This window comes from Python bivittatus, unplaced genomic scaffold (genome assembly GCF_059951505.1).
Source record: "Python bivittatus isolate LINGU-HERP-01145 unplaced genomic scaffold, Pbiv_v1 ctg000220_np1212, whole genome shotgun sequence".
NCBI classification, from domain to species: Eukaryota; Metazoa; Chordata; class Lepidosauria; order Squamata; family Pythonidae; genus Python; species Python bivittatus.
In genome coordinates this window covers 1,453,181-1,480,789 of record NW_028277048.1, presented here as the reverse complement: position 1 = coordinate 1,480,789, position 27,609 = coordinate 1,453,181, and the positions used below count along the sequence as shown (strand labels likewise).

The window sequence follows — 27,609 nt, the reverse complement described above, 5'->3', positions numbered from 1 at the left end:
GATGTTAAATTGGATTTTATTTGATGTCCAATTCATATTGAATAAAGTCCTAAAGCGCACTGCAAATATATATATATAATTAATAGAATCCAGATAAACTACGAATATAATCTAATATCAAGTTGCATATTAAATTATTTCAGTTGAGCAAGTTCTCAAAATACTTTGGACATTAACAGCTACAAAACTTCAAAATATGCAAAATATATGTAACAAGAAATGTCTAACACAATCACTAACTCAAATCTTGTCTGTTATCCATTTTTAAAAAAAACTTAAAATCATAAATATATTTACTCACATAGATTTAATAAATAATAATTCAAATGAGAAAACAAAACTGATTATTTTGTTCATTTAACCTGCTTTGACAATTACATTTAAATTTTTTCAGGTAAACTTCTTCAAAAAGTAATTTGACATATTTTAAGTTACAACTTAATAGCTTTAATATATTTCTTTGAATATATGGTCAGACATTTGTATTACTATTTACCACAAAGTATTTTGATTTGGATTATATTTGCACTATCATTCTATTTTTATGAATATACTTTCTAGTATTTCATATTCTCCTGAGAAACAGATTTTTGCCACAATGCAAAAAGAAATAATTAAATTTCAGCGTCTTAATATTTCTTCCTTACCTTCCAGTGCCTTTTCTGTTTGAGCTATTCATGTTTTCTGACTGTGGCAGGTCAAGATCAATCAGTGAGTGTTACCAAGTTAAACACACCATGTTAACAAAAAGGGAAGAGCCACCACATTAAAGTGATTTAGCCAACAAAAGCAGTGGGCTGAAGCAAAGTGAGACAGTAGAGAAAATGGGCATTACCAGAAGGCCTCAAGAAACTTACCAGCTAGTGATTCTGGCTCTCTGGGTGACCCAACCCCTAACTTAAGGGCAATTCAACAGAGCCGGTGCCTTCATGCGAAACAGAGGTTTGCTACTCCCTATGCAGACCCCAGGTACTGCAGCTACAGCCTAGTTCCTAGATAGAAATAGAGCCTTCACGGAAGGTTGTTTTCCCAATCAGTGCATTGAGAAGGATGGGTTGTCCACTCCTGCATTTGGATTGTGCTGTCCGGATGAGGTCATCCATTTGGTCCTCATTCTGGCGTGTGAGCAGGAAACCTTTCCCTCCTAAGCCTTCCGCCACCACATGGTAATCTGCAGGAAAAAAAATATCACTCATCAACAAGGGAGAAAGCATGCTTCATGCCAATCACGCAGGGAACCTCCTCTCTAAAAGTTCAGACTGGGAACCAAGCTTGGCAACCCCCCTCCAGCAAGCTTTGCTACTGCAGCAGGTCAGCTTTAAGTGTCTAGCCACAATAATGTCATAAAATCTAACTTTCACTTAGAGGTTTTAAGCACTGAAAAAGAAAAGGAGGAAGGAATTGGTTTTTTTTAAAAAGACATGCATGATACATGATACATGGAAGGGGGAAGAAACTGAATACAGGTAGTCCTTGCTTACCAACTGCTTCATTTAGTGACCGAAGTTATGATGGTGTACAAAAAAAACAGCTTTGCACCCAATCCTTGCATTTATGGCCATCGCGGTCACATGATCACCATTTACAACCAATGATGGTCACATGATCACCATTCAGGCACTTTGCAATTGGTATGCATTTACAATCATCACAGCATCCCATGTCACGTAATCGCCATTCATGTGCTTCCCAACCAGCTTGTGACAAGCAGAGTTAACGGAGAATCCAGACCTAAAATCATAACTTCTTGTCGTGATGTTTTGCTTAACGACCAAATGGGAAGTGTCATAAACCCTTCAGTCACATGATTTTCTGCTTAGCAACTGCGGCACTTAGCAATGGAATTATCGGTCCCAATTGTGGTTGCTAAGCAAGGACTACCCGTACCAGATTCAGTTTTTATATTATATCTGTAAATACTCCAAACAAGAAGGGTATTGGTGAAGCTACACATACTCTCTATATTACAGGATGGAAAGCAGAAGCTTATCTTTGTAGATGCTTAGAGATTTTTACTAACTTGGACAAAATACACAGTATAAGTGATGCCAGCCTGGGAATCTGAGATTCTGGTATTTGTTCTAGTTTTGGTCCAATGGGTGTACTTACCAGGGGAGCAGTTCCATTTGAAATTGGATCAGAAATTTGCGACACAAGCAGAATTTGTTGCAAGCCAAGAGGCTGAACTAAATGCTCTTTTGCTGGCCTTCCCTGTGAGCCCAGGCTCTTTTGCCTCCACCCCACCTGTATTTCTTGGTAGTACAAGACATCTGAAATTATGCAGGCTATTAACTCACCTAAATAATCCAGAGCACAGGCGACATTGCTACCCAACAAAGGAAGTTGCTCCCGGGAGATTTGAGTCCAGCAGGCATCATTCCCCACAAGGGCAATAACAGGGGTCTGAAAGAGTGGAACAACCATGTTAAACTGAGAAATCTCTTGTTGCCATTAAGTGGCACACTAACAGACCAACTACACCAGTATTTATTGGGTCAAAAAATTATAATAAAGCCACTGCTAAGAGGCCTAGTTGCAAGAGAGAAGGAAAAGAAAAGTTACTGACCCTTTGCTGTGCTATGATAATAAATAAGGTTGAAGAATTCCCTGTCACCCAAACTGGCCTTAATGTTTCTTTCTCCAAAAGAAACAGTCAAGAAGGAAGAAGAGAGACCTATCCTTCCCTTTCAGTATATACGTTTCTCTCCATCTCAACTGCATGTTTGAGCAATTAAAGGAGGGAGTAAATTCTATTCTATTCTGTTCTGTTCATTCTTCATTTATTTGACTGTGTTTATAACTGAACCCAGTCCTGAAGGACTCTTGGCAGCATGCAACAAAATGCCATGGAAAAGAATAAAATAGAACGCAAAACCCAAGGAAAGTGCCCTCAGTCAATCAGCTGAGGATAAAGGCATGCTGGAATCATCCAGATTTAACTTGTTTGCAGAATGTAAATAAGGTGGAGGCCCCACATACTTCTGGAGGGAGAGTTCTCTACAAAGTGGAGAAAGGCCTACTGTCTTGTTCATACCCCATGTATCTCTTGAGATGGGGAGACTTTCAGCAGGCCCTCCCTAAATGACCAGACCAGCCAGGAAAATTCAATTCTGGAAAGGCATTGCATGATGTATCCCAGTGCTGTTACCACATATGGCTTTAAAGGTAATGACTAGCCTGGAGTCATTTGATTTGGGCCTGGAGGCCTTCTGGCAGCTAATGCATTAACCTCAATACTGTATCATTCTACAGATTGTCTTGTGAGTAATCCAGCTATGTTTTATATCAGCTGCAATTGATTTTCAAAGATAACCCCACATACACATTGCTGTAGTACAATTGACCAGTGATCAGTGCTTGATCTACTGATGCCAGGGCTTCCTGGTTTAAGTAGGGTTGCAAGTGGCATGCAGCTGACACTGGCTAAAAGCTGCTTAGCTGTGGCTTTGACCTACTACTTAAGCAGGAGCCAAGAGTGTGGGAGGAAGTTCAAGTCACGCACCACATCCTTTAGGGAGAACATGACACTGTTGAGAGTTTCTACTGGGACCAGTGTTATCAGTACCATCCTGGTGGGATTTAGTCTGAGCTTGTTTCATTCTATCCATATCTTCAAAGCCTCTAGATATGGCTCAAGACTTCCATGGCATCTCCAAGGTGATTATGTATAATCGTGTCATCAGCATACTGGAGACCCTTCACCCTGAACTGATCAGTGACTTCCCCAGCTGTTTCATGTATGTTAAACAGCATGGGGAAGATCCCTGATTGCATCCTATGTGGGAGATATCATGGTTTCAAATGACCAGAACCAGCCCCTCAGGTAGAAGCAGAGCCACTATAAAACAGTGCCCCTCAATTCACAACATGGTAAAACTTCTGGTTTCCAGAATTCTAGGCATCTTTTCCATTATAGGCATCTTGCTTTATTTCCCTCAGCTTCTCAGAAAACTAAAAAGCCATCTGGGACTAGCAAGGAGGAAGAAGCCTTATACAAACCAACTCATTCGGCACTCTACCTGTCTCTATGTTCCACTGCTCAACCAGGATAAGACAGAATTGTCCACCAAATTGTCAACTCCCCAAGCATCCTTTGGAAACCCTCTTGATCTCTATCACCCCAGAGGTTCCAATGATCCTATTCCCAGTTCTGTCATCACTAGCTCTAGTCTACAATACATCCCACCAGAACTGACTGCTAGGTGCACTACACTTCTGGGGGCCCAACTCAGTAGGACTAGCCAGGCGCACACATACCGCAACATAGTTTCATTAATTTCATTCTCCCAATCAGCATCATAATTCCAATCCTCATCTACTACTCCAACTCCACCTTAAAAAAAAAAAGGCTAGCTGTCTCATAAATTCCTCCAACTCCTCTATCCCTGTTCTCTCTCCCAAGAGATTATAGCTATCACTTGCATACTTCTTGTTCCAGCAATCCTCCAGGCAGGTTTAGAAAATGTGCAAGTCCACATTGGCATATATCTTGAATAGCTTGAGAAATGTGCGGAGAATTTGATGAAGAGGAAAGGTGATTGGCTAAATTTGCTGAAGGGGACCTGAGAAGAGATGGAAGAAGGGGACTGCTCCCCACTGGAAATAGCAAAGCAGCTGCTAATCAAGACCTACAGACTAGAAGTTACAAATAAACCCTGAAATGATATCTTTGTAAAACTGGCATAATTCCAACATCTTGTCTGGCTTCTGCACTCACTTCTATAGAAACTGAGAGTATGCAGCATCCTTAGAAACTGGGTGAGCTGATAGTTACCTTGTGTCGCACAAAAGTATCAAATTCCATGATGCTGAATCCAAGAGAGCCATCTCCATATAAGATCCATACCTGTTAACAATTCAAAAAAGATGGAAGAATTAGACAAAGAACTAGACAAAGATGCAGTAAAACAAAGCCTCAAAACATCCTAGCCCCTTATTTGCTTTCCCATGATTAAGTTTCCACTCTTAGCTTCCCTCTACAAGTCCCTTTGTGAGATGGGCAGCTACATAAATGTAACGAACACACACAGACACACTAACCTCTGAGTCTGGCCTGCAGAGTTTGGCTCCTAAGGCAAATCCACCCCCAACTCCCAACGTTCCAAAAGCCCCTGAAATGAGATGAAGCGGAGAATTCATGATTAAAGAGACCACACAGGTTGTGTGTACTGATTCCTGAATGGTAATTCCCTGGCTTTCTGAAAAGAAGTGGATTTCATCTCTTTATGATGGTTTGCTTTTTCATATAACTGTTTTTCAGGTTTCTTAATAACTGTCACCATGGATATGTTACACAGAACACAGAAAGGAAGGATACAAATAAATAAACAAATCAACAAACTAGTTCATGTCTTTATAGCAGGACAAGATGCATACTGGAATTTATATATTGGACTAAAGCCTGGCCTGTTTTACCCACAGTTTAATCAAGCCATAAATCCTAGTTTATAAATTTAAGCGTTTATAAACTAGAGTGTTTGAGTTCTCATATCACACTAAGCCAAAACCAAATGAATCATATTTTAGCCGAGCATAAACTCTGAACCTAACTATTATTTAAGCAGGTATACTAAGGGTCTCAGAAGCTTATTTTTAATCTGTCCATAAGGAGAGATTCTGCATAACGTCTGGAGGAACCCTCAAGACAGAATAGTTTTTTGTAGTTGTTACCCTTCTCTTCAAAAATATTTCAGGACTGAAAACCCTTTCTTGAAGAAATGAATGCATTACAACTGGACACAAAAGCATGCATAATTTTGATTATTTTATTGCATGGGTCATCCTGATAAAAAATTGAATAAAAATATGAATTTGTGGATACCAGTTTTACTAACAAAGAAAATACAACTTCTTGAACTGGTGAAGATATGATGAAAGATATGAAGGGAGAAGAGTACTGGAACAGCTTGTAGAATTGATGAAGATTGCTGAAGAAAGTTTAGCAGTTTATTTTATACTACTCACAGTATTCAGGCAAAGAAGAATTTGAGGACTATGGTTATTGGCTGGCACTCTGGTATAACGTTTCTTTTGTGTGGTCTATTTCTTTTGTCACTGTGGCAATGCAGGAAAGACAAAGAGCCCAAACTTCATCCCATACTCCCTGGGGGACCAAAAGAACTGGATGCACATTTGGGAGGCCAACAATACCTTTCTGGGATGGAGCATTTCTGCTGCCTCAAACGCAGCTGAGCATGACATGGAAGGGTGTGTTGTAAAGTATCACCCCACCCAACATTCATGAAAAACGATTAAGTCTAGACTCCTGCTTTAGCCCCAGAACACCTTAGAAATGTTCCCAACAATGCTTAGCTCATACCTGGATCCAGCCAAGACAGAGGACCCCTTGGCTTCATAATATAGGCAGCGCTTGCTACAAAGTCACCTCCATCTGCAACTAGTAGACTGTCTTCAGGAAGCAAGTAATCTACATGATGCAAGAGCTTCAGAGGGTTAAGATGCTGCTCTGTTGGTTCTTCTGCCTTCTCTCTGGGAATCAAAATCTGATTTGAGACATACCGGTAGCCAGCCTTAATTTCTACATATTGAAGTATTATTCAAGGGTAGAGCAAATGAGAAGTATCTGCAAGCCTTGCACTACATATGGACGTGTACAGAGAGTAGCATTTATTATTACCTGTTTGCTTTCTCCTTCCTGTGGTCAGACTCCTTCAGACTCATTACCCAATCCTGAGGACATGAGTAGCCTTTCAGCTTTTGGCTTAAGAACACGAGGAACAATGCAGCATCCCCTGTGTAAACAGAATTGAAGGAGGTATGCAGCCTCTTTGAATGCACCCTCTTCCTCAGATCACTGATATCAACAATGCATGCCATTAAGCATGATCTTTTTATTATCTTCTCTTTTCTCACCCACACCATATCCCTAGGAAATGTTCCTCACAACTCTCATATTGTTGCCTTAAACAAGCTCCTCACCATTTATGGTTATATAGGGTGTCCAGTGAATATGTGCATTTTTAAACAGTTGCTCCCGATTCCTGTTGACAGCAATGATTTTGCTGCACTTACTCAAGGCACGCCCATATGACAGGCGGAAATCACAGACTGTGCCTGAAAAGGAAAACAGAAGATACAAACGGAGGACAATTGTTAGACAGTCATCTTATATACCAACAGAAATATCTGCAAACCTCCAAATTCCCCAAAACTGGCTCAATGTTTTCTGGAAGGTCCTCTTCAGCAAGAGACCAGCACAAACTCAGCCCAGCTACCTGCCAGAATAACCACATCTGCCTCCTTGAGTGCCTCACGCCGGTTCTGACGAATGTGTAGTGGACTATTCTTTCCCAGCATGCCACGGGCCATGCCTCCCAGGAAGCATGGAATCCCCAGTTCTTCTAAAGCTTCTCTGTAAGAATATGCAGAAGGAGGAAAAGCTCACTGCTGAGACTGCAACAGCAATGACCTACTGACAGCAAGCAACAATGCAACCTGATCCATATCTTTATTATCTCTTCTCCCCCACTTCTATCTATTCATCTGAAAGCATGCTTGACACAGATCCTGTAGTTCCTGTTTCCCATTGATGGATTAATTCTATTGAGCAAGGATATTGTGCCTCAGGGTCAGTAGTAGCCTCTCTCATCAATGGTACTGTTTACACAGGCAAACTACAGAAGGGAATCCCAATGCTAGGGCAGGCGGCACATCTTACCTGAGCTTGTCTGCTGAGATTGGAGGAAGGGTCACTTGACTGCCGAGCAGTATGATTGGCTTTCTAGCCCTGCTGATGAGCTCCACACACTGCTGCACCTGCATATTAGTATATCCAGGAAAAGTTGTTCATGGCAAAAACTAATGCTTTAGAGCAGCAACCTAACCAGTATTAAGGGTTGTGGGGATGCAATCATACATAATGGGGGCAATGAATGTGGTAACAATCCAGGGCTTTACTGATAATAGTGGGCACCATATTTTTCAGCCTTAAGTTCACTCCCTTTTAAAGGCAATATTAGCTTGCCATCTCAAAGAAGACATTAAGTGCCAGAGTGGTAGGAAAGCAGAACATACAAGCAGATAACATGTGTATGACAAGCAGAACAAAATATTAACAAATAAGGCTTTCAACATCCCCTCTTTGACTTTGCTGAGCTTGGCTGGAATCTGGAAAGTTTTACTTAAAAAAGGTTTATCTTCCTAAAGTCTCACCTGTGCCTCTGTGGCTTCTGGCATTTTCACTGGTAAGGGTGAAAAGTCTTGTACTTCCCATGCTCCAGCAAACAGGTTTCTCAGATAACTGCACAGATACCTAGTAGACAACAGAGAGAATACAGCCACTGAAGCAAAGCCACTGCCATTGTTATGGCTGCAAGGTACAAGAGGATGTGGCTGAAGAATCCCATGGTTTTTTATTGCAAAATTTGTCGTGCTTATCAACTACCAAAAATGTTCAAGTCCTTAATGACAGTAAATGATAAATTAGTACAGCCCTCCTTGTGTCAATATAATATAAAAAACTGGATCAACAAATTGCTGGATCTCCTTCCATTGGATGAGATTTTGAATACACAAATTAAATTTTTACAAAAACAAATGTCAATGTTAATGATACAGGAATTAGAAACTCAACTGAAATTTACGAAACAGAAATATTTTGAATCTGCGAATAAATCAGGTAGATGGCTAGCTTATAAATTGCGTAAACAGACAGAAAAGATTTATTTCTAAAATACAACACGAGGGGAAGACTTTAATGGATAATGCAGGCATTCAAGAGGCCTTTTTTTGTTATTACTCATCATTATATAAAAAACAAGATGTTCATTCAGATGATATTGACAAATATTTGTCTAAACAAAAATTACCTATTCTCACTGATCAACAGAGAAAATTACTTAATGATCCCATCACATTAGAAGAAATGTCAACTGCCTTTAAGAAAATCTGGAATCTGGAAAAGCCTCTGGCCCAGATGGTTTATCAGCGGCTTATTATAAATATTTTGAGGAAGAGCTTTGTCTTCCTTTACAAATGACTATGAATTCAATTTTGGATACAGGTGTAATGCCAGAAACTTGGAAAGAAGCCCATATTACCTTGATTCCAAAAAATCAACAGGATTTGACCTCGACAAAGAATTATAGACCAATATCTCTATTGAACAATGATTATAAGATATTTACAACTATTTTAGCGGAAAGAATGAAGAATATTCTTATAAAATTTATCCATCAGGATCAAGCAGGATTTTTACCAAAAAGACAAATTAGAGATAATATCTGAAATGTCTTGGATATATTAGAATACCTGGAACAACATTATGAAAAACAAGCAGCTTTGATATTTTTGGATGCTGAAAAAGCCTTTGACAATTGAAATTGGCCCTTTATGTTTAAAGTTTTGGATTCTATGAAATTTGGGGAAAACTTTGTTAAATGGATTAAATCAATATATATACCACAAACCGCAAAAATAATTATTAACGGAGACTTTACTAAACCATGTGAAATTCAAAAAGGTACGAGACAAGGATGCCCCTTGTCTCCATTATTATTTATATTAGTTTTAGAAGTATTACTTAGAGATATTAGACAAGATGACAACATTTTGGGAATAAGAGTTAAAAAAGAAGAATATACGTTAAGAGCCTTTGCTGATGACCTAGTCATTACTTTAGAAAACCCACTGGAGGGGGTCGAATCGTTAATGGAAAAATTGAGAGACTTTGGGTCGCTAGCAGGGTTCAAAGTAAACATACAAAAAACAATGGTTTTAACTAAAAATATGGATTTTCATCAACAGAAGAAACTGAATGAACTAACTGGATTTACAATAGAGAAAAAAATAAAATACCTGGGAGTATATTTGACATCTAAGAATGCTGGTTTATTTCAGAATAATTATGTTCCACTCTGGACAGATATTAAAAAAGATTTAGACCGATGGGAAAAGTTACAATTGTCATTATTAGGAAGAATATCAGTGATTAAAATGAATATTTTGCCGCGAATCTTATATCTTTTCCAGATAATTCCAATATTGACTTCAGAAGCACCCTTTAAACAATGGCAATGCGACATTTCTAAGTTTATATGGCAAGGGAAAAAACCAAGAATAAAATATAAAGTTTTGCAAGATGTGAAAGAAAGAGGTGGTCTGGGTCTTCTTGATTTGAAATTGTACTATGTAGCTTGCTGTTTAGTATGGCTTAAAGAATGGATTACCTTGAGAAATGAAAAACTATTAAATTTGGGAGGTTATAATTTGAGATTTGGATGGCACAGATATTTGTGGTATGATAAAGTCAAAGTTAATGTGGACTTTAAAAACCACTATATTAGAAGGTCTTTATTAAAAGTTTGGACTAAATGCAGACCACTTTTATGCCCTAAGATGCCGATGTGGACTTCTATACAAGAAGCATTTTATAGAACTGAAACAAGAGATAAAAATAAATGGATGAGATATAAAGACTTATTAGAAAAAGAACAAGGAGAATATAAAATCAAATCAAAAGAGCAATTGGTTTTAGAAGGACATACTTTTCAATGGCTTTCTTATATGCAATATAAAGAAAAATTCAAGATTGATAAAAAAGAATGTGGATTCGAACAGAATAAATCGGAATTTGAAATTCAACTATGTGAAACAGATGAGCACTTAATAGCAAAAATGTATAAATTATTGTTGAGAGAAGAAATGGTTGAAGAACAAGTTAAAGAATGCATGATTAAATGGGCAAAAAATATTGGACATAATATACATATGCAGCAATGGGAAAATATGTGGTCTAAGGGATTAAAATTTACTTTATGTTATAATTTGAAAGAAAACTTTTATAAAATGTTGTATCGATGGTATATGATGCCCCAAAGATTATCAAAGATATATGTTTGTTGGAAATGTAACCAACAAGAAGGGTCATTCTACCATATGTGGTGAACATGTAAAATTGCAAAGAAATTTTGGACTCAAATATAATCTTTGATGCAGAGCATACGACAAATACAGGTTCCATTTAAACCAGAATTATTTCTGTTGGGGATAATGGACTTTCAAATCGGAAAGCATCTTATCAGAATTACTCAATACATGATTACCGCAGCAAGACTTTTGAATGCACAATTTTGGAAAACCCAGACACTACCAACAATACAAGAATGGTTGCTAAAACTGATGGAAATGGCAGAAAATGATAAACTGACTTGTTTATTAAAAGAAAAATCAAATAATTATTACCTTAAGGAATGGAAACCATTGATGGACTATTTGCAAAATGCAGGCGGGGCGAAGCTTACATGGGGATTTGAAGATTAGATTATAAATGTAATGGGATATGTTTTGACAAAGAATTATTCCTACTTAATGCATTAAAAACTAGCACCTATGACACACTTATTATTCTTAAGACTAGAGATAGATTGGAAGCTATCTATTTTTCATGTCTTTCTTCTTTTTCTTTTACTTTATCTCACGTTTTCTTTTCCTTTTCTTTATAATTTGTATTTTCCATTTTCTTTTTCATCTCTAACTTTTAACTTTGTAATTTTAAAATTTCAATAAAATATTATTTTTTTAAAAAATTGCTGGATCTCTTGGCTGGAGGGGACAGGGGAAGAGAAAGAAGCCTCACCAAAACATCCTGAAAGCTGCTCGATGGGTTGCCATATGCTATAGACATCACACCTGTCCTTTACTGGCTTACTTTTATTTTTGGCATGAGGCTGTCTCTTCTTTTTCATAATTATTCTATCCCCTGCAACATTTTGAACATAAGCTGAGTACGAGGAACTTGAGTGGAAAGGAGGAAATGGAAGAGGTAAGAAAGGTAATTTTAAATATGTGTTTGAGATGAGAAAGATTTTGATTAAAACACTCCCCCTTTATAAATTCCTACTGAGAACAAGTTGATATGGCTCTCCGCATGTGTGGAAAGGGGCAACATTCATGGAAAATTGGTGGCATTTCAAAGCAAATACCAAACATAACATGCTAAAGAAAACTTCAGTAGCAACATGAAGAATGACAGGAATCTATGGAGTGTAGAACTAGCTGTTCAATGAATTATACATACAGTACATACATGCACACATACATACAGAAAAAGAGAATGCATGTGTGTATATGTTGTATGTATAGGCCAGCACCTCCTGCTATAAAGAGGAACACACATACGCACACAAAGTTTTTATCTGAGAGTTATACAGGTATAGTATACAGCTCAACTTGTTATCCATTGGAAGATATTAACACAATTATGTGCTATAAACTGTGTACTGCTTTACTTAGTTCCAATCTTTAGAATATTTGTGTGGTAAGATACATTTCATGCCACAGGGAATTGGGGATATTTTCCCTATTATTAACCACTGTTTTGATTGTTGTTCTGTCAATGTGCTTGAGTAAGTTTACATAACATAAAATGCCCAATTTTAGGTGATCTCACCCCACCTGGAAAGCCTGCAAATGTTTTGCCATTGCCAAATAACAATGCTCAGAGAGACAATGTACACAGTGGTTTAAGTTTTCAGAGAAACAACCTATTTAAATATTCTGTTGGGACAGAAGCAGTCAAGTCCATTGTTAAACAGCAGGGACAGATTCTCAGTAAAAGAATTTTAGAATTTTTTTAGGTTATGAAACATAAAATCAGAATGCAGAGATCGTATAAGGCCAAACAACAAATCCTTGGTCTAAAGAAGAGAATCAACAGTAATAAGATAGCAATAATTATTTTTTGCAAGACTTAGGAAGTATATAAATTATATCAAGCTAAGAATTATTTATTACATGAATCTAGCAAAGTGAAAGTGCCTTTGGTGCTCACAACACCGCCCACTCCTGGTTTAAAGATATAGAGTAACAACCAGCACCCTAAAAACTATCTGGAAATTAACTGGATCCCATTGCAACTGGAACAAAATAGTTGTTGCATGCTCAGCTTTTGCACCTATTGGAATTTTGGATCTAGCCTACCTGTAGCTCACCTTAGAACAGACCACAAAAATCTAATTTATAGATAATTAAAAAGTGGTTTACTGATTAGCACTAATTATTTCCAATAGCTGTGGCTGGCACATTAGCCCAAACTGATAAATAGCATTCCTTGTCACTTGCCATTCAAGAATATGCAGCTGTTTGCATCAAAAGTTGCTTTAGAGCTGGTAGTGGCTCCTTAAAGCTGCAAATTTTCTTGGGCTCACACAATCACCATGTGATCCCAGGAAAACATGTCTTTGAGTTAAGTAGGTGCCAAAAGTGCTTCCTCACCCACTCTAAGTACCTTTTTGGCTTTGGATCTAAAATGCTGCACTTTTCTGGGCCAATCAGTTTTCTTCATATAGCATCAAGTCTAAGAAAATCCCCAGATAACATAAAGGTAGTCCTCCTATAGCGACTGCCTCATTTAGCAACTGTTCACAGTTACAACAGTGATGAAAATAACTTTTTGACTAATCCTCGTATTTATGACCTTCACCAGTGTGTAATGCAAAGGAAAGCTGAAGTAAGATCATAAGCACAATTCCAATTACATTTAGCGACTGATTCACTTAACAACCAAGTGGGAGGCGCTAAGTGAGGACTGCCTATATCTGATTGTTCTATAAGAATGAATCTACAGATAATCCTTGCTTAACATCCATTCATTCAGCGACCATTCAAAGTTACAATGGCACTGAACAAGGAGGACTTACGACAGGTCCTTGCAGTTTGGGTGTCACAACATCCTCGCAGTCACATGATTGCGATTCAGGTGTTTGGCAACCAGCTCGCAATTACATCACAGCATCCTGCAGTCATGTGATTGCCATTTGCAACCTTTACTGCCAGCTTCTGACAAGCAAAGTCAATGGGGAAGCCAGCTGGAGGTCACAAATGGCAATCATGTGCACAATCAATCCATTCCCAATCCACAAAACCTCCACTTTACATTTTAAACACTGGAAGGCCATTCCAAAACCTTTTTTTTTTTTTCTGTAACAATTTTATGGTTGTTTTGAAGGTATGTTCCAGACTGATATATTGATGAAACATGCGGCCTTCTTTCAGCTTCAGGGTTTGAAATGGCCTCCATAGTCCTCAGCCTTACATACTGATGAAAAGCTGACATACCGTTGTGGGGAGATCATAAACATGCAATGCCTGTTAGAAGGCATATTTCTGAGTTAGAAAACTTTGTGGAGCCAACTCCATCTAGTAGTTAAGTCATAAGGACTTAACAAGAAACCTGAGTTTTAGTCCTTAGGCATGGAAAACAGAGGTGTGACTCTGGACCAGTCATTCTGCCTCAGCCCTAGGAAGAAGGTAATGGCAAACCATTTCTGAAAATGTTGCTAAGAAAACTGTATGGATGTGCCAATGCAGTTTTCAGGACTCAAGATTAACTCAAAGAAGATTTATAAAAAAGAAGAAGAGCCTTGCATGGAACAGTGGGAAAAAATTCCAAAAGCAAGAAGAGCTGGAAACATGCAGAACCTATTATTTCTGCCAAAGAAAGTGTGTACTGACTGAAAGTTTTGCACCTGCCATATACCCTGTTTTTTATTTTGAATCTGTAAACAACTGCATATGAACAGTAAGTATGCATTCAAATTTGGAGAAATATGTTGTATTTAAGTATGCACTGTGAGATGGTTCTGTCAGCTTATATTCATTTAGGGATTAATTGAAACATAAACTTTGCTCAGAGATGCCTAAACTTTTGCATCCTTATTGAAAAATTCCCCTTTAGTGAAAGGCCATATTCACCCAACAAACTTAAGTGATGAACCATATCAACAAGATGAAGCCACGGCAATGCAGTACCTCATAACCTCTAAACAGATAAATCAAAACAGAAGGATGCTATAAACAACTTTGTAAAAAGTTGCTGAAATACTCGGCCAAATTTAGAAATTGTCCTATAAAAAGGAAGGGTTAGGAACAGAAAGCTTTTAGATGTTATAATTATTTTAGCCTAGAGAGGTTTCCAGGAAAATCAAATTTTTTAAAAAATCTAAGAAAAATAACCTAGGATACCTGGAACTATCTTAGTCCTTTTTCATACTTTCCCTGGACAATCAGAAACAAAACAATCCAGAAATTATCAGAAACGGTGTGTGTATGTTTATGTGTGTGTATGTGTATGTGTATGTGTATATGTATGTATGTGTATATGTATGTATATATACATATACTATATGTGACAAAAAGTATTCCATAGTAGCATCCAATGCTCCCCCTTGGTTTTCTGTTCTACAACAACTTACCACTGAGCTTTCTTTGAGCCAGCTGATCAATTAATACCTTTACTGCTGGGGAAGGGAGATCAATTCACTACTCACCAGTTCATCGCCTTTCCTTTCAGGCTCTTGGAAGGAGCATTCCTAAATAGCTCTCTCTCAACCAAATGATAAGGATACAGAACATCCAAAGGAAACTCCACAAACACAGGGCCTGTAAGATTAACAAAAGGTTTTATTAAAAATTAAAACTTCAAAGAAAATTCTGTAGTTAAATGAATAACAATATTTTATATGGCATTATTGTGTCTTACATTTTATCATTTCAACATGCTAGAAAAATATTCAGCCTTATTTTATTTATTTATTTATTTATTAATTAAATGTATATGCTGCCCATCTCCCCCAGAGAGTCTTTCTCTGAGACAATTGTTTTGCTGTCTTCATTCTAACTCTCTTAAACAATTTACCAGTTGTCACATATTCTAAATTATCACTTATGGGATATTTGATTTTTTTCCCCCAATTATAAGCAGTAACCCTCAAGGTTACTGTTAATACAGAAAATGCTATTTTAATATCCTCTGTGAAGCAAGATGACTAAATAAAGCTATTAATGGGTCAAACAATAATATATACCTTGTTTGCTGTCAGACAAACAAGATATTTATAACCACATTGTTTTTCCATATAATCCTATTGGTAAGCCTCTTCTCAAAGATGGAATACCTTTTATCTTCAAAAAGCTTTAGGTAAGAACCATACTTCCCTGCCAAGATTATGACCATTCTTATTGCAAAACTGCTAAAACTTTGGGGTCTGCCTTCCATTTGACAACATCCACTAGAATATTATAAATACTCAAATCCCCACAAAAACAGTATTTGGAAAAACTGTGATTTCAGCTTTTTCTGGAAGCCAGATAATGGCAGGGCCAGCTGAACCTCCAAAAGGCTGCCATTCCCAAAGAGTCGACACCATCACAGAAAAACCACCCTTCTGGGCTTTGACTCCCTCCAGCCTCTTGAAAATGGGGATAGCCAGCTGCTTCTCCCAGCACAAAGTAGTCAGGCCAACTCTACTAGGGAGACGCAGTCCTGCAGGTAACTTGGTGCCAAGCTATAAAAGGCTTTAAAGATTAAAACCAGAACTTAAAATTGCACACAGAAACTGATATGGAGCCCATGCAGGGCCTGAACAGGTGTAATATGTGCCTATTGGCAAGAACCCAAGCCACTGCATTTTGTACCAACTGAAGCTGCAGGTGATCATTAAAGACAGCCCCATGAACAGCACATTGCAGTAATCTAATCAGGTGTGATGAGGGCATAAGCCAAAGTGATCAGGTCCACTGTGGTCAACTGAGCAAAGGCCTCCCTGGCCACAGCCTCTACCTGCTGATCCAGCAGGAGCTGTGAGTCCAGGAGGACCCCTTAGTTGCATATCTTCTTCCTCAGGAGCAGTACAATTCTGTCCAATGGGGACATGAAGAAACTCCAATGTACAAATAACAGTTATGTCTTACCAGGGTTCAATTTCAGCCTGTTCTGTCACATTCCGACCCTTACAGCCTGGGAGAGACACCAGGACAGGACAATGAGAGCATCTCCAGTATGGCCCAGGGTCGCAACATATAGCTGGGTATAATCAGCATACTAATGATACCAGACCCTGAAATGTCAGATGACCTCCTGCAGCAGCTTCATGTAGATGTTAAATAATAGAGCAGGGGGTGGAGAGAAAACCAACCTCTGCCACAAGAGAGCAACCACTGCACTAGTCTTTTCTTCCCAGTCATCACTGACTGGAACTGGCTACTGAGGGAAGGAGTAGAACACTGTAAAACAGTGTGTCTAATCCATAACTGTGGATTAGAATCTTGTCCTATGAAGCTTGTCCTTATTAGAAGCTTGTCCTATGCCTATGGTTATCATGGAGACCGTGAACTCCCAGACTCTATTAGACTCAACCCCCTCTATATGGAGGCTGAAGTTCCCAGTATCAACAGATAGGGGTGTCTCCACCACCAAGCCAGCAACCACATCCAGAAGCTGAGAAAGGGATTCTAGGAAGCTGCAAGGTGGTCAATATACCAAGGGATCCCTAGCTTATCCCTAGCTTATCCCAAAGATCCCTAGCTTATCCCTTGGCCTAAGTGAGCACATAAGCATTCACACCCAGCCACCTCTGAAACAGAAACTTTTGCAGAGATCTTCAGGCCAGTCCAATAAAATCAGTTCCCAAAATATACAATTAGGAACAGCTACAGTTCTGCCATGATACTGGCACAGGCCTAGGGGAAGCAAGATGACAGAGTATCCATCAAAAAGGTCTAGCCACAGAGGCCATCTACCACTGCTGCTTTGCTACTCCTCACTCTCCAACACCACAGCAGATTCAGCAGAGTCCAGAAATGTCTGGTGGTCACAACAAAGCTTGTAATAATGGTTAATAATCAGCACTGCACTCCACCCAGCACAAGATTAAAAATGGTGGCCACAGTAAAAATGCACTACTAATCATATGAGTAGCACTGATACCAGCACCATAACCCCAATGGCCTTGATTCCTCCCACATCGTGAGAAGAAGCTCATCATTCTGGCCACCAGGCCAGCTGCTGCAGCTCCTGCAGGCTGCCACCAAATCTCAACTGGAAAGTCTGAGAAAGCCTAAAAAATGGCTAAGAATCTTCAGAGGTAATGCAGGAGACTCAGCAGCTTCCAGCAGCAGCACAGTCTGAATAGCCTCTAACAGCAGCTCCACCAAAGCAACCATAGTCACCCCAGCAGTTTCCCAGAAATGAAAATGGTCTCTCATAAAACAAAACAATCCCCAAAACTACCCATCCAAACTGATAAAACCCTCCATAACTTAACATAAACTAAGCTAAAACTAAACTAAAAACTCTTACTCCCATTCAAGCCAACCAGCTTCCCTGCTGCCATCTGGGTCTGTGTTCCCTATTTTAGAAATGTTAGTTTTGAGTATCTGTGGGAATTCTTTGCTAAGTAGCCATGGTATTTCCTTGTATCTGATCTTCTAGCGCATGGCATAAAGATGCTGAATCCAGGAGGGAAGATTATGTTGAAACTGAACTTCAAAGAGAGCCAGTTTGGTTTAGTGCTTAAGGAACCAGGCTAGAAACCAGGAAAGTGTGAGTTCTAGTCCCGCCTTAGGCAGGAAAGCCAGCTGGGTGACTTTGGGCTAGTCACTCTCTTAGCCCAAGTCACCTCACATGGTGGTTGTTGTGGGGAAAATAGGAGGAGAAAGGAGTATTAGGTATGTTCACCACCTTGAGTCATTTATAAAAATAATAAAGGCAGGATAAAAAAAATAATTTAAAAAAGGGAGAAGAAAAGCAGTCTCCTCCCACAGACACAAATAACTTCTCCGGACCTGTTTGACTGGCTAGTTCCAAAGCTTATGTGGGGAGATTAAGAACCAAGGAGATGTGTGAAAGGTGTGCTGCTATCCCCAGACCTGGTTCTTTTTCAAATGTTGGGCAAACACACTGCTGGGGGCAGATACTATTTAGGAATAAAAAGTGTTACACTACAATAAAGGACATGCCTCTTCAAAGTGTCTCCAAGTTGCTATGAGTAAGTTCTGAAGAGTAACTTCCTGAGCTCTTGAAATTCTATTTTTGCTTTAGCTTGTATGTAACAATGGCACCATCCCAAGTGAAAGATTTCCTATTTCCAAGATGATATGTGGATATAGGTAAAAAAGCAAAGACGAGACCTAAGTCAAACATCCTAATAAATGGGATGGAAGTAGCTAATTCCAGCAGTAGCTCCTACCAAGCTACTCCTCTACTCAGAAATTGTAATTATGAGCAAATGGGCCAGATTAGTTCCACATCAGTGGCACAAAGGCATACCTGGAGTGTTACACTGGGCAACAGCAATTGCTTTTCGCAGCACCGGAGCAATATCTCTGACAGTCTTCACTGAAACACAGAATTTGCAGAGTGGCTTGAATAGAGATAATTGGTCAATATCTTGGAGAGCTCCTCGGCCCTGAGAAGAGGAAGAATGGAGAGAAAAGTGAAAGTGAAATCTTACACTCATAGCCCCACATAGAAACAGTTGATTTTGCCCTCAGGTACACAGATATTTACAAAAAGTGGCTTGTTCACCACACAGATGCTACAGGAAAGCTAATTCAGGTTGAGGGAGCAAACCAATGTACCTAACAAAACAGATCAGCAGTATTAGCAAACTGTGCCTCTGTTCTCCTTCAAACTTTCGGGCCAGTGGCTGGAATAGCCTACCTTCTGCAATGTGGCTGTTGCCCCTCCAATCAGCAACACAGGAGACTCTGCCATCTGGGCATTTTTCACAGCTGTCACTGTATTTGTTACTCCAGGCCCTGCTGTCACTGCAGCAACTCCCACTATTCCTGCAACAAAAAAACCCGCAGACATAATGTCATAGTATCACATAGTGTCCTCCCACAGAAAACGAAGTGGTACAAATCAAATACCTGAGAGCCTGGCCACTGCATCTGCTGCAAATACAGCAGTCGCCTCATGCCTTGTATCCACAACACGAATGCCCAGTTTCTCACTGGCCACCAAAATGGGGGAGATGTGTCCACCCACCAGCGTGAACAAGTAGCGCACACCATGAGCTTTCAGCACCTCTGCCACTGTCTCCCCACCATGCCGAGTACTTTTAGGGTCCACCTAGAAAAGATGAAAGACGCTTTTTGGTGCTATTTCACAGAATTCATACAACAAAAAACTGGTGGCCACAATTTCCTCTAATATAGAGCCAGAGGAATGAGCTGCAGGCATATAAAGACTAGGTGTAGTTTTAAATCTTTATTATCTCTTGAAAGCTACCTGCTAAAAATGTTTCATCATCTGAACAATTTTTCCAAGAATACAGCCTCCACTGAGGATGCACTGGATACATATGATTCCGGTTGTTATCTTTTACAACTCTGTTCTAAAATGGCCTTACCTGATGCCAGAAATGATAAATCAGCCCCAGTTTGTGTGCTATCCCAAGAACAGTCACTGTGAAAGTTCCCAGTAGTGCCAGCAGCCATGCTGAGGAGCTTCCCAGGCCTAAGGTTTCAACCACCATGTTGAGATTTATTCAGCATCAGCTAGGGACACACTCCAGTTCTGAAAAGGAAGACAGACACAGAAGGGGTATTCCATTACCTATATGTTTCAGGCATTTATCACCCACGCAGCAGATTTTTAATCCATACGAACATTAAAGTGGTAGTTTATTCCACATGCTATTCTGATTATAGACAAAGAAAAATACAATAAGCAAATATAAATACTGTATAATAAAATAATGCTATTAAAATGCAATTTAGCCAACATTTTGTCTAAGATATACTGTATTGTGCTGAAAATGGTTGGGAAGTGAACTTCTGGCATGACTTGCTGAGCTAAAGTCACAGAGGAATACTGTAGGGAAAGTAGAAATAACATGGACCTAGGAAAGGAAGCAGCATGCATTTGTGAAGGCAGTAAAGCAAAGGTGGCATTCTTAGTCAGAGAGCAGGAGGTGAAGAAACTTGGTCTAAGATGCTGACAGTTTCCCAGTTGAAATTATGGTTAAGTCTGAATTAACCATAATTTCAACTGGGAAACTGTCAGCAACTTCGACCAAGCTAAATCCAAAAACTCAAGGGAATTCCTGGAAGCTTGGTATTCAGACAAGTCAGCCATCAACAGGCACACAGAGATGAACAACATCTACACACAATTCAAAAGAGACAATAAAAAGGAAACAAAAAGACCAGAACACCTCCTTGCCAGCAATCAACACCCAGGTAAGCAGGGATTAACACCAGGCAACCAATCAAGCAGTAAACAATACCCTAATCAAAGAACTACCAACTCAGACAAACAATCAAGCAGTAAACAACAGCCTAAGAACTACTAAGGAAAAAACAACTCCCCCACCAACACTGACAGGGCAAACTACTGTATATAAACAGAGAGCAAACCCCACTCCCTTCTAGCACTGAAAATGTTACCTAGACCGGTAGTGAAATGTCTGCAAGAAAACAACCAAGCTCAGAGAACTCCAAGGACTCCACAGAACAGTGCCAGAAGCTTCAGATACACTGTACAGCAAAGCAAAATTTAACATACTCAGTTTGAAATAACCTGTTCAATCTTTGATGGTTGATATTCCATTCTATTCAATTTTCTCTAAGCACTAGGAAATTATTATGGACTGCAGTATAGTCTATGTGTTGAGGTAGGGAGGGAAGAGTAATGGCTTACTTGAGCTCAGACTCTGGAAGGCAGGGTGAGGCAGAAATATGGTACATCCTGCTTATCTAGGGAAAGTCAAGCTTTTCTAAAATGATAAAGATTTACGATAGCAATAATGAGAAAATGGCCAACTCCCAAGCCTCGTAGAGATCCAAGTTCACAATCTGCAAAATGGAAGTTTTGCAATTTCAGTTGCATCAGAGAAAAACCAAAAGAAAACTGGCTTGGCAATCCAAGAAAGTTACAGGTAGTCCTCGCTTAACAACTATTCATTTTACAACAGTTCGAAGTTACAACAGCCTCAGAAAAAGTGATTTACAACCTGTACTCGCACTTACGACCATCACAAACCATCACCCCACCCCCCGCGGTCACATGATTGCAATTTGCAAGCTTTTTTACAAGAGTCATTAAGTGAATCGCTGTGGTTGTTAAGTGAATCACGTGGTTGTTAAGCAAATTCCAGCAAAAAAAAGTCCATTGGGGGAGCTATATTCGCTTAACAACCATGTAATTCACTTAACGACTGCAGTAATTCACTTAACGCCTGTTGTAAAAATGGTTGTAAAATCAGGTCTAGTCACAGTGACTCGCTTAACGACCACCCTGCTTAACGACCAATTTTCTGCTCCCTATTGTGGTTGTTAAGCAAGGACTACCTGTAATGTTGCAAGAAGACAGAAGCAGGGTGTCAGTGCCAAATTGGTGCAAATGCTGCATGTGGAGGAGACCCACTTTTTTCTTAGGTGCAATCCCTGACTTAGCTCGATCAGCATTTTGTTTCTAGAGTGGCTAACCCAATATGTGAAACCCTCAAGAGACACAATTAACCTTGAAAGGCTTTCTGCTTCTGATACTGGATGCAGTATAGTCATCCATAACTTTTTCCGCCATGAATCCGCCTTATTTATTTTTAGAACAAATTAATACTGTACATCATTACATTTTTGGTAGCAAACCTAGTAAAAATATAAAACAAAACACTATAGGAACTTTAAACATTTCCTCCAGGACATCCTTTATTCATTTATATATAATTATAAAAACAGTATTGGATAAATCATATAAGCAAAAGTATTACGCTTACTTAGATATACCAAATTTGAAACATTTCTTAATGCTTTTTAATTTCAACTCATATTATTCAGAACTCAAAAAATGTTTAATAGACATAAAATGAGTTAGTGCTAGTCCCTCAGTTTATTAACAGCATTTCTCCTTAATCTTAAGAAAATAGTATCACAAATCCATATTTTACACTTATTTTAGGTTTCAAAAACTGGGGGGAGGGGAAATCTGGTCTCTAATCCTTCTTTTCTTCTCTTGCTCCCCCAAGATTAAAATATCAATACCTGGCCTATCAGAGTTGTCCCACTAAGAGTCAAGTCACTGCATTTTGTACCAGCTGTAGCCTCCAGGTCATCTCCAAAGGCAAATAAAGTGTGTTACAGCAGCCCAGATCAGTGGTGATCAGGGGTAGGTAAATGACAAAACATAACAAACTTCTCAGAATGAAAATACTGTATCCTTCAACTACACTTCCTATACAGCAAATCTAGAATTAAAAGTTTGTGTTCTCCAATACATGTTTATAAATTATCACTTATACAGCAGTAATCAATTTATCTGTGAAAAGAACTTGATTTGTCAGTGGATGGTGGCCACTGGCACTGAGTGCCTAAACCCATTCTGATTAAGGAACTATGTGGGGATGCATGTCAATATTCCCAAAATAAAGCTCATCCTACATTCTCTCACTTCCCCCTCGATTTTCAAGCAGAAATTGGCTGCCTGTCTAGAAGTTCATCTTGTAAGATCGATCCACTCTGCATTTCTCCGCCCAGTCTTGCAGGGAACATCGTGTCTGGTGGAAAAGCTCCGGGATTGTGAGAGGCAGGGAAGCCAGTTGGCATCATGCGCCTCTGCAAAGAGCGGCAGCCCTACTGCCGCAGGAATGGAAAGGCGCCCAGATCGCAGGCCCCAAGCGGGCAGAGTACGTTCACTCGGGTGCAAATTCCACTGCGACCAGTGGAGTTCATACTTCTAGAAGTCTGCCAAGCCGACCACGTAAGTCCAAGGCTGGCTTTCCTTCCACCCTCCCGCTTTGGCTCGGGCACCCCATTGTGAAGAAACGAGCGACTTTCGGGGCCTCCAGCTTACCGAGCCGGGAACGACGGAGGCTGGAGAAAGCAGACACGGGCCGGCCGACGGAGGGACGGGTGCTGGCGGCCGGGCTCGAGGCCTGGGTAAAAATGTGAGGCCGGCGTCGCCTCCTCCGGCGCACGCCCCTTTCGACCCGCCGGCGACAAAGCGTGCGGGAAGAACTGGCAGCGCGACTGGCAGCCGCTGCTGCCACTCATCGCTTCAGGAGCAGACCGGTGGCGCCCGGGCGGTTCCGCGCGCCGTTTCCCCGCCTCTGGAAGGCCGGCTGTGGGCTCTTCTCAGGCCGGGCTCTCTCGCCCAGACTACAGCGCAGCAACAGGCCCCTCTGAATCCAGGTGTCTCCGGGCCCGAGTGGAGAAATAAACACCAAGCGACGCCCGGCCCCCCCGCGGGAGTGACCGCAAGGCCCCAAACCAGCCCCGACCTTCACTCTCTGGACCTGCTGCCCAGCAACGTTCCCGCTTCAAAGGGCGGAGAGACGACCTCACGCAGCGTAAGCAAAGCGTCGCTCGCCGCGGCGTCAGGCGATGCTTGGCCGATATCGCGACTCAGAGCCTCCTGCTCCGAGCGGCCGCTGAGGTGGCCGGTGCGCGGAGTAAAGTCCGCGGCGAGGCCTTTCGAGGTCACGTGAAAAGCATCCCCCCCCCGCCCCCGACAGATGGAGTTAGGATGGGAACAAAACCAGCCTTGGTCACTATTAACATATTTAGTATGGCCTAAGCCTTTGTGGACTACAATCTGCTGCTTTATCGGAAACTGAGGAATTTGGCTATTTCTTCAATCGTGATTTACTTGTACACCCTTTCCCCCCATCACTGAAGCAGAAAACTGTTCCCCTTGCAAAATCCCAGGCCTGATTCACTGCTGAATCTGTCTTGGTTGTGCAGGTGCAACGGTGCCCGGGAGCCAAAAAGACTTGGGCTTTGCTGCTCTCCTTTTTTAGTATGACGCCATACATGTCACAATGCAAGCCCTGTCCCTTTTGAACTTGCAGACAACAGTATACAGCAGTACAGTACACATAAAGAGGGGCTTGCTGATTTTCATTCACATACATACACGCACACACACACACACATGAAATACCACTGAATACATTAAATGTTGGGAGAGAGATCAAATAAACAGGCAGGTTTCATAAAAAACAAAGGGAAACAAGATTGGACAATTAGTGGTAAGATTACCTTTACTGGCCATTGCAACTCTTTTGATAGTACAGCTAATGCAAGAAGGTGAAACAGATTGTTAGAATGCCTAAGTATTCTTCTGAGGAACTTAAAAAAAATAAGCAGCTCTGTAAGAATTGAGTTTGGAGAAATAAAATGGCTCAGAATTGAAAGGTTAAGGATAAAGCATTAACAATTTGAGATAGGGAGATGACATCACGTAGTTGAAAGTAAAGAAGCTTCAGAAGAGCTCATTTTGGAAGTAGAATGGAAGGTTTAAAAATTGGGTTAATGTTGAATATTAAAATAAAGGTAATATTACCTGGCACTTTTAATGAACTCAGAGTTGACGATGAAGTAATATTTTGTTTTCATGGGCTCAAAAATATATAAAAGTGGATAGTATGCTGGAGAAGTAAAAAGATGAATCCTTGGGAAGAACACAATGACAAACTTATACAAGATAATGATAAAGACATTTCTAGGACAACAAAGATCAGAATAAGTAAATCAGTGGTTTTTTTCCTCAGTGGTAATATATAGCTAGACATTGAGAAAGAGCAAGAACAAGAAGTAAGATAGCTTCAAGTTAGGAATCTGGAAACAAAGTACCATAGATTGTAAGAACTAATCAGTCCTGGAAGAAATCAAGACACTCTGCTTCCTTGAAGAAATTATCAGCAAGTAGAAATGCACATACTTTGGTGATCTGACAAAACTGATAATGAAAAAAAATAACTACACTTGGGTGGTTGAAGAAAAGAGAAGACAATGGTAAGGAGGGTGGACAGGATCAGGGAGATTACTGGAATGTCCTTGGAAGAGCTATGGATTGTCACTTGAGCAGCATGGTACTTTCCCTTATACATTTTTAATTTTTTTAAAAAAATATGAAAATAAATTTGGGTGAGCCAGGGAGCTTGGCAGGCACCAAGAAATATGTTTGTGGGCCCATTTCCACCCTGCTCAATGAGCAGCAGCCATTTTACATATAACAAAAAAGTAATAGAGAGCATTAGTTTAGATAATGAAAATTAAGTTTGCTTCTCTGCAAATTTTCAGAATTTGTGCATCTTTCTTGAGAAGGTAGTCATTTCTCAAAACATGGTTGCTTGGTTCACACATAACACAAAACCATTCCTTATGTTTTACAAAATGTAATAACAAGTTTTCACTGTGGTTGCTCTCAAAAGGGTTGACAAAACAAATACTAGAAAGCAAATAAAGCACTGGCTTGTAGCCATGCGCCATTTTGTTTTCTAAGATCATTTCTGAGGCTTTGTATGGCCTCAAGGCATTGATGGAAATATAGACTCTCTTTTGCAGCATGGTACTTTCCCTTATATTTTTTTAATTTTTTTAAAAAAATATGAAAATAAATTTGGGTGAGCCAGGGAGCTTGGCAGGCACCAAGAAATATGTTTGTGGGCCCATTTCCACCCTGAGCACTATTACTTAAGACTCAGACATTAATGTAATATGTGAATCCAGCTACTGAGAACTAGAATAAGCAATATGTAAAGGATGGAAAAGTTTGAAGATTTTTTCTAAGTGTAGGCACTAACATTTTTTCTTAGTAGGAATGAGCAGCAGCCATTTTACATATAACAAAAAAGTAATAGAGAGCATTAGTTTAGATAATGAAAATTAAGTTTGCTTCTCTGCAAATTTTCAGAATTTGTGCATCTTTCTTTCATGATGGAACTCAGAAGTCTCCATTTTCTACCTATAGAAGAAAAGATTTTCTCTGCCTACCTTATCAGTACCATGTATATTTTTTTGAACCTTTATCATGTCCTTACTTGCCTACTCTTTATAAAACCAAAAAGTCACAACTTTTTACTTCTTTTTATTTATTCTCATACAGACAATACTTTCAACCTCAACAATTTTAACTTTTTTTATAGTTCTAAAGTATTATTTTGAGTTGGATGACCCAACTATATGAAGTTCTTCAGATGTCAGCACACAATGGATCTGTATTGTACCCTGTCACTAGCACATAGCCTTTCCTGAAGTTTGTAAAGTTTCTTCTGAGTTCCCATCCTTCATAGCTCCTTGTCTCAATCCTGTCTCCTGACCTCATCCTCAAATCTTTCATTTATTCTTTCATCAGCTTTGAGTCTGACTTATTCAGCACTCTTGTGCCATTTGCCTTGCCTATAGGCTCCCTACTCCTTGCATTCCATGCTGCTGCCTCTACTTCATCCTGCTCCCCCATAAAGCTCCTGCTAGTGTGAAATTTTAAATGCAGCCAGATCAACAAATTTTTGAACTATTTCTGAGACATGTAAAGCCTTGCAAACATTCACGTGGTTTTGTTCCCAAAGCAGATGGATTTTGTGGCATGACTCTTCTATACTTTCAAAGTCATCCAGCCAATCACAATCAAAGGCTTCATTAGCACAGGTTCATACAATGCAATCATAGGCAGTTCACTTCAAACAGATAGCTTGCTTCATCACATAATAAATTACTACTACTTTGTTGTTGTAACTGTGTTGACTGGATGTTCTGCACCTCCTGGTACAGTGCTCTTCTTAATTCTATAATTCTATTTCTCTGCTGTTCCATTTTTTAAAATTACTGGACTATGTACATATGTGGTTTACTGTTGCATTTATTTCATAACTTCTAATTTATTTAATACATTTCTATTCTGCTTCATCAAAACTGTTCAAGGTGGCTGAAATGCCTTCATCAGTAAATATTATTTGATTGAATCAGTACCCTGGATTAGACAAAGGAAAAAAACACACACACACAAATAAATAGGAAGGATTGAAAATGGTTTTAGAAAGCCCCATAATGTCAGAGTCTGCACGCTCAATTCCCAAGACCAGT

At 39.7% G+C, this 27,609-nt stretch overlaps 1 protein-coding gene across 2 annotated transcripts; it reads right to left on the bottom strand.

Moving 5' to 3' along the window:
* HACL2 (2-hydroxyacyl-CoA lyase 2) lies at nt 1–24,186 on the bottom strand. 2 transcript variants are annotated; one of them, XM_015889494.3, is made up of 16 exons: nt 24,024–24,186; nt 20,154–20,320; nt 19,672–19,873; nt 19,460–19,587; nt 19,067–19,205; nt 15,288–15,399; nt 8,173–8,272; nt 7,679–7,776; nt 7,236–7,372; nt 6,940–7,074; nt 6,638–6,752; nt 6,320–6,489; nt 5,041–5,111; nt 4,775–4,846; nt 2,298–2,403; nt 1–1,171 (listed from the first exon to the last, which is right to left on the bottom strand). In XM_015889494.3, exons 2-16 carry the CDS (start codon nt 20,277–20,279, stop codon nt 993–995), a joined length of 1,890 nt encoding a protein of 629 aa, XP_015744980.1. In that variant the 5' UTR covers nt 20,280–20,320; nt 24,024–24,186; the 3' UTR covers nt 1–992. The 2 variants fall into 2 exon arrangements, with proteins under 2 accessions (XP_015744980.1, XP_007436507.1); XM_007436445.3 differs by lacking the exon at nt 24,024–24,186 and adding an exon at nt 23,597–24,015.
* Between the last annotated feature and the right edge of the window lie 3,423 nt (nt 24,187–27,609).

Excerpts from the sequence above, each read along its gene's own strand:
- HACL2 (XM_015889494.3), bottom strand. The coding sequence starts at position 20,279 with ATGGTGGTTGAAACCTTAGGCCTGGGAAGCTCCTCAGCATGGCTGCTG. Across the intron at positions 19,874-20,153 it reads TTTATCATTTCTGGCATCAG|GTGGACCCTAAAAGTACTCG; the intron begins GTAAGGCCATTT and ends CATCTTTTCTAG. Across the intron at positions 19,206-19,459 it reads CAACAGCCACATTGCAGAAG|GGCCGAGGAGCTCTCCAAGA; the intron begins GTAGGCTATTCC and ends TCCTCTTCTCAG.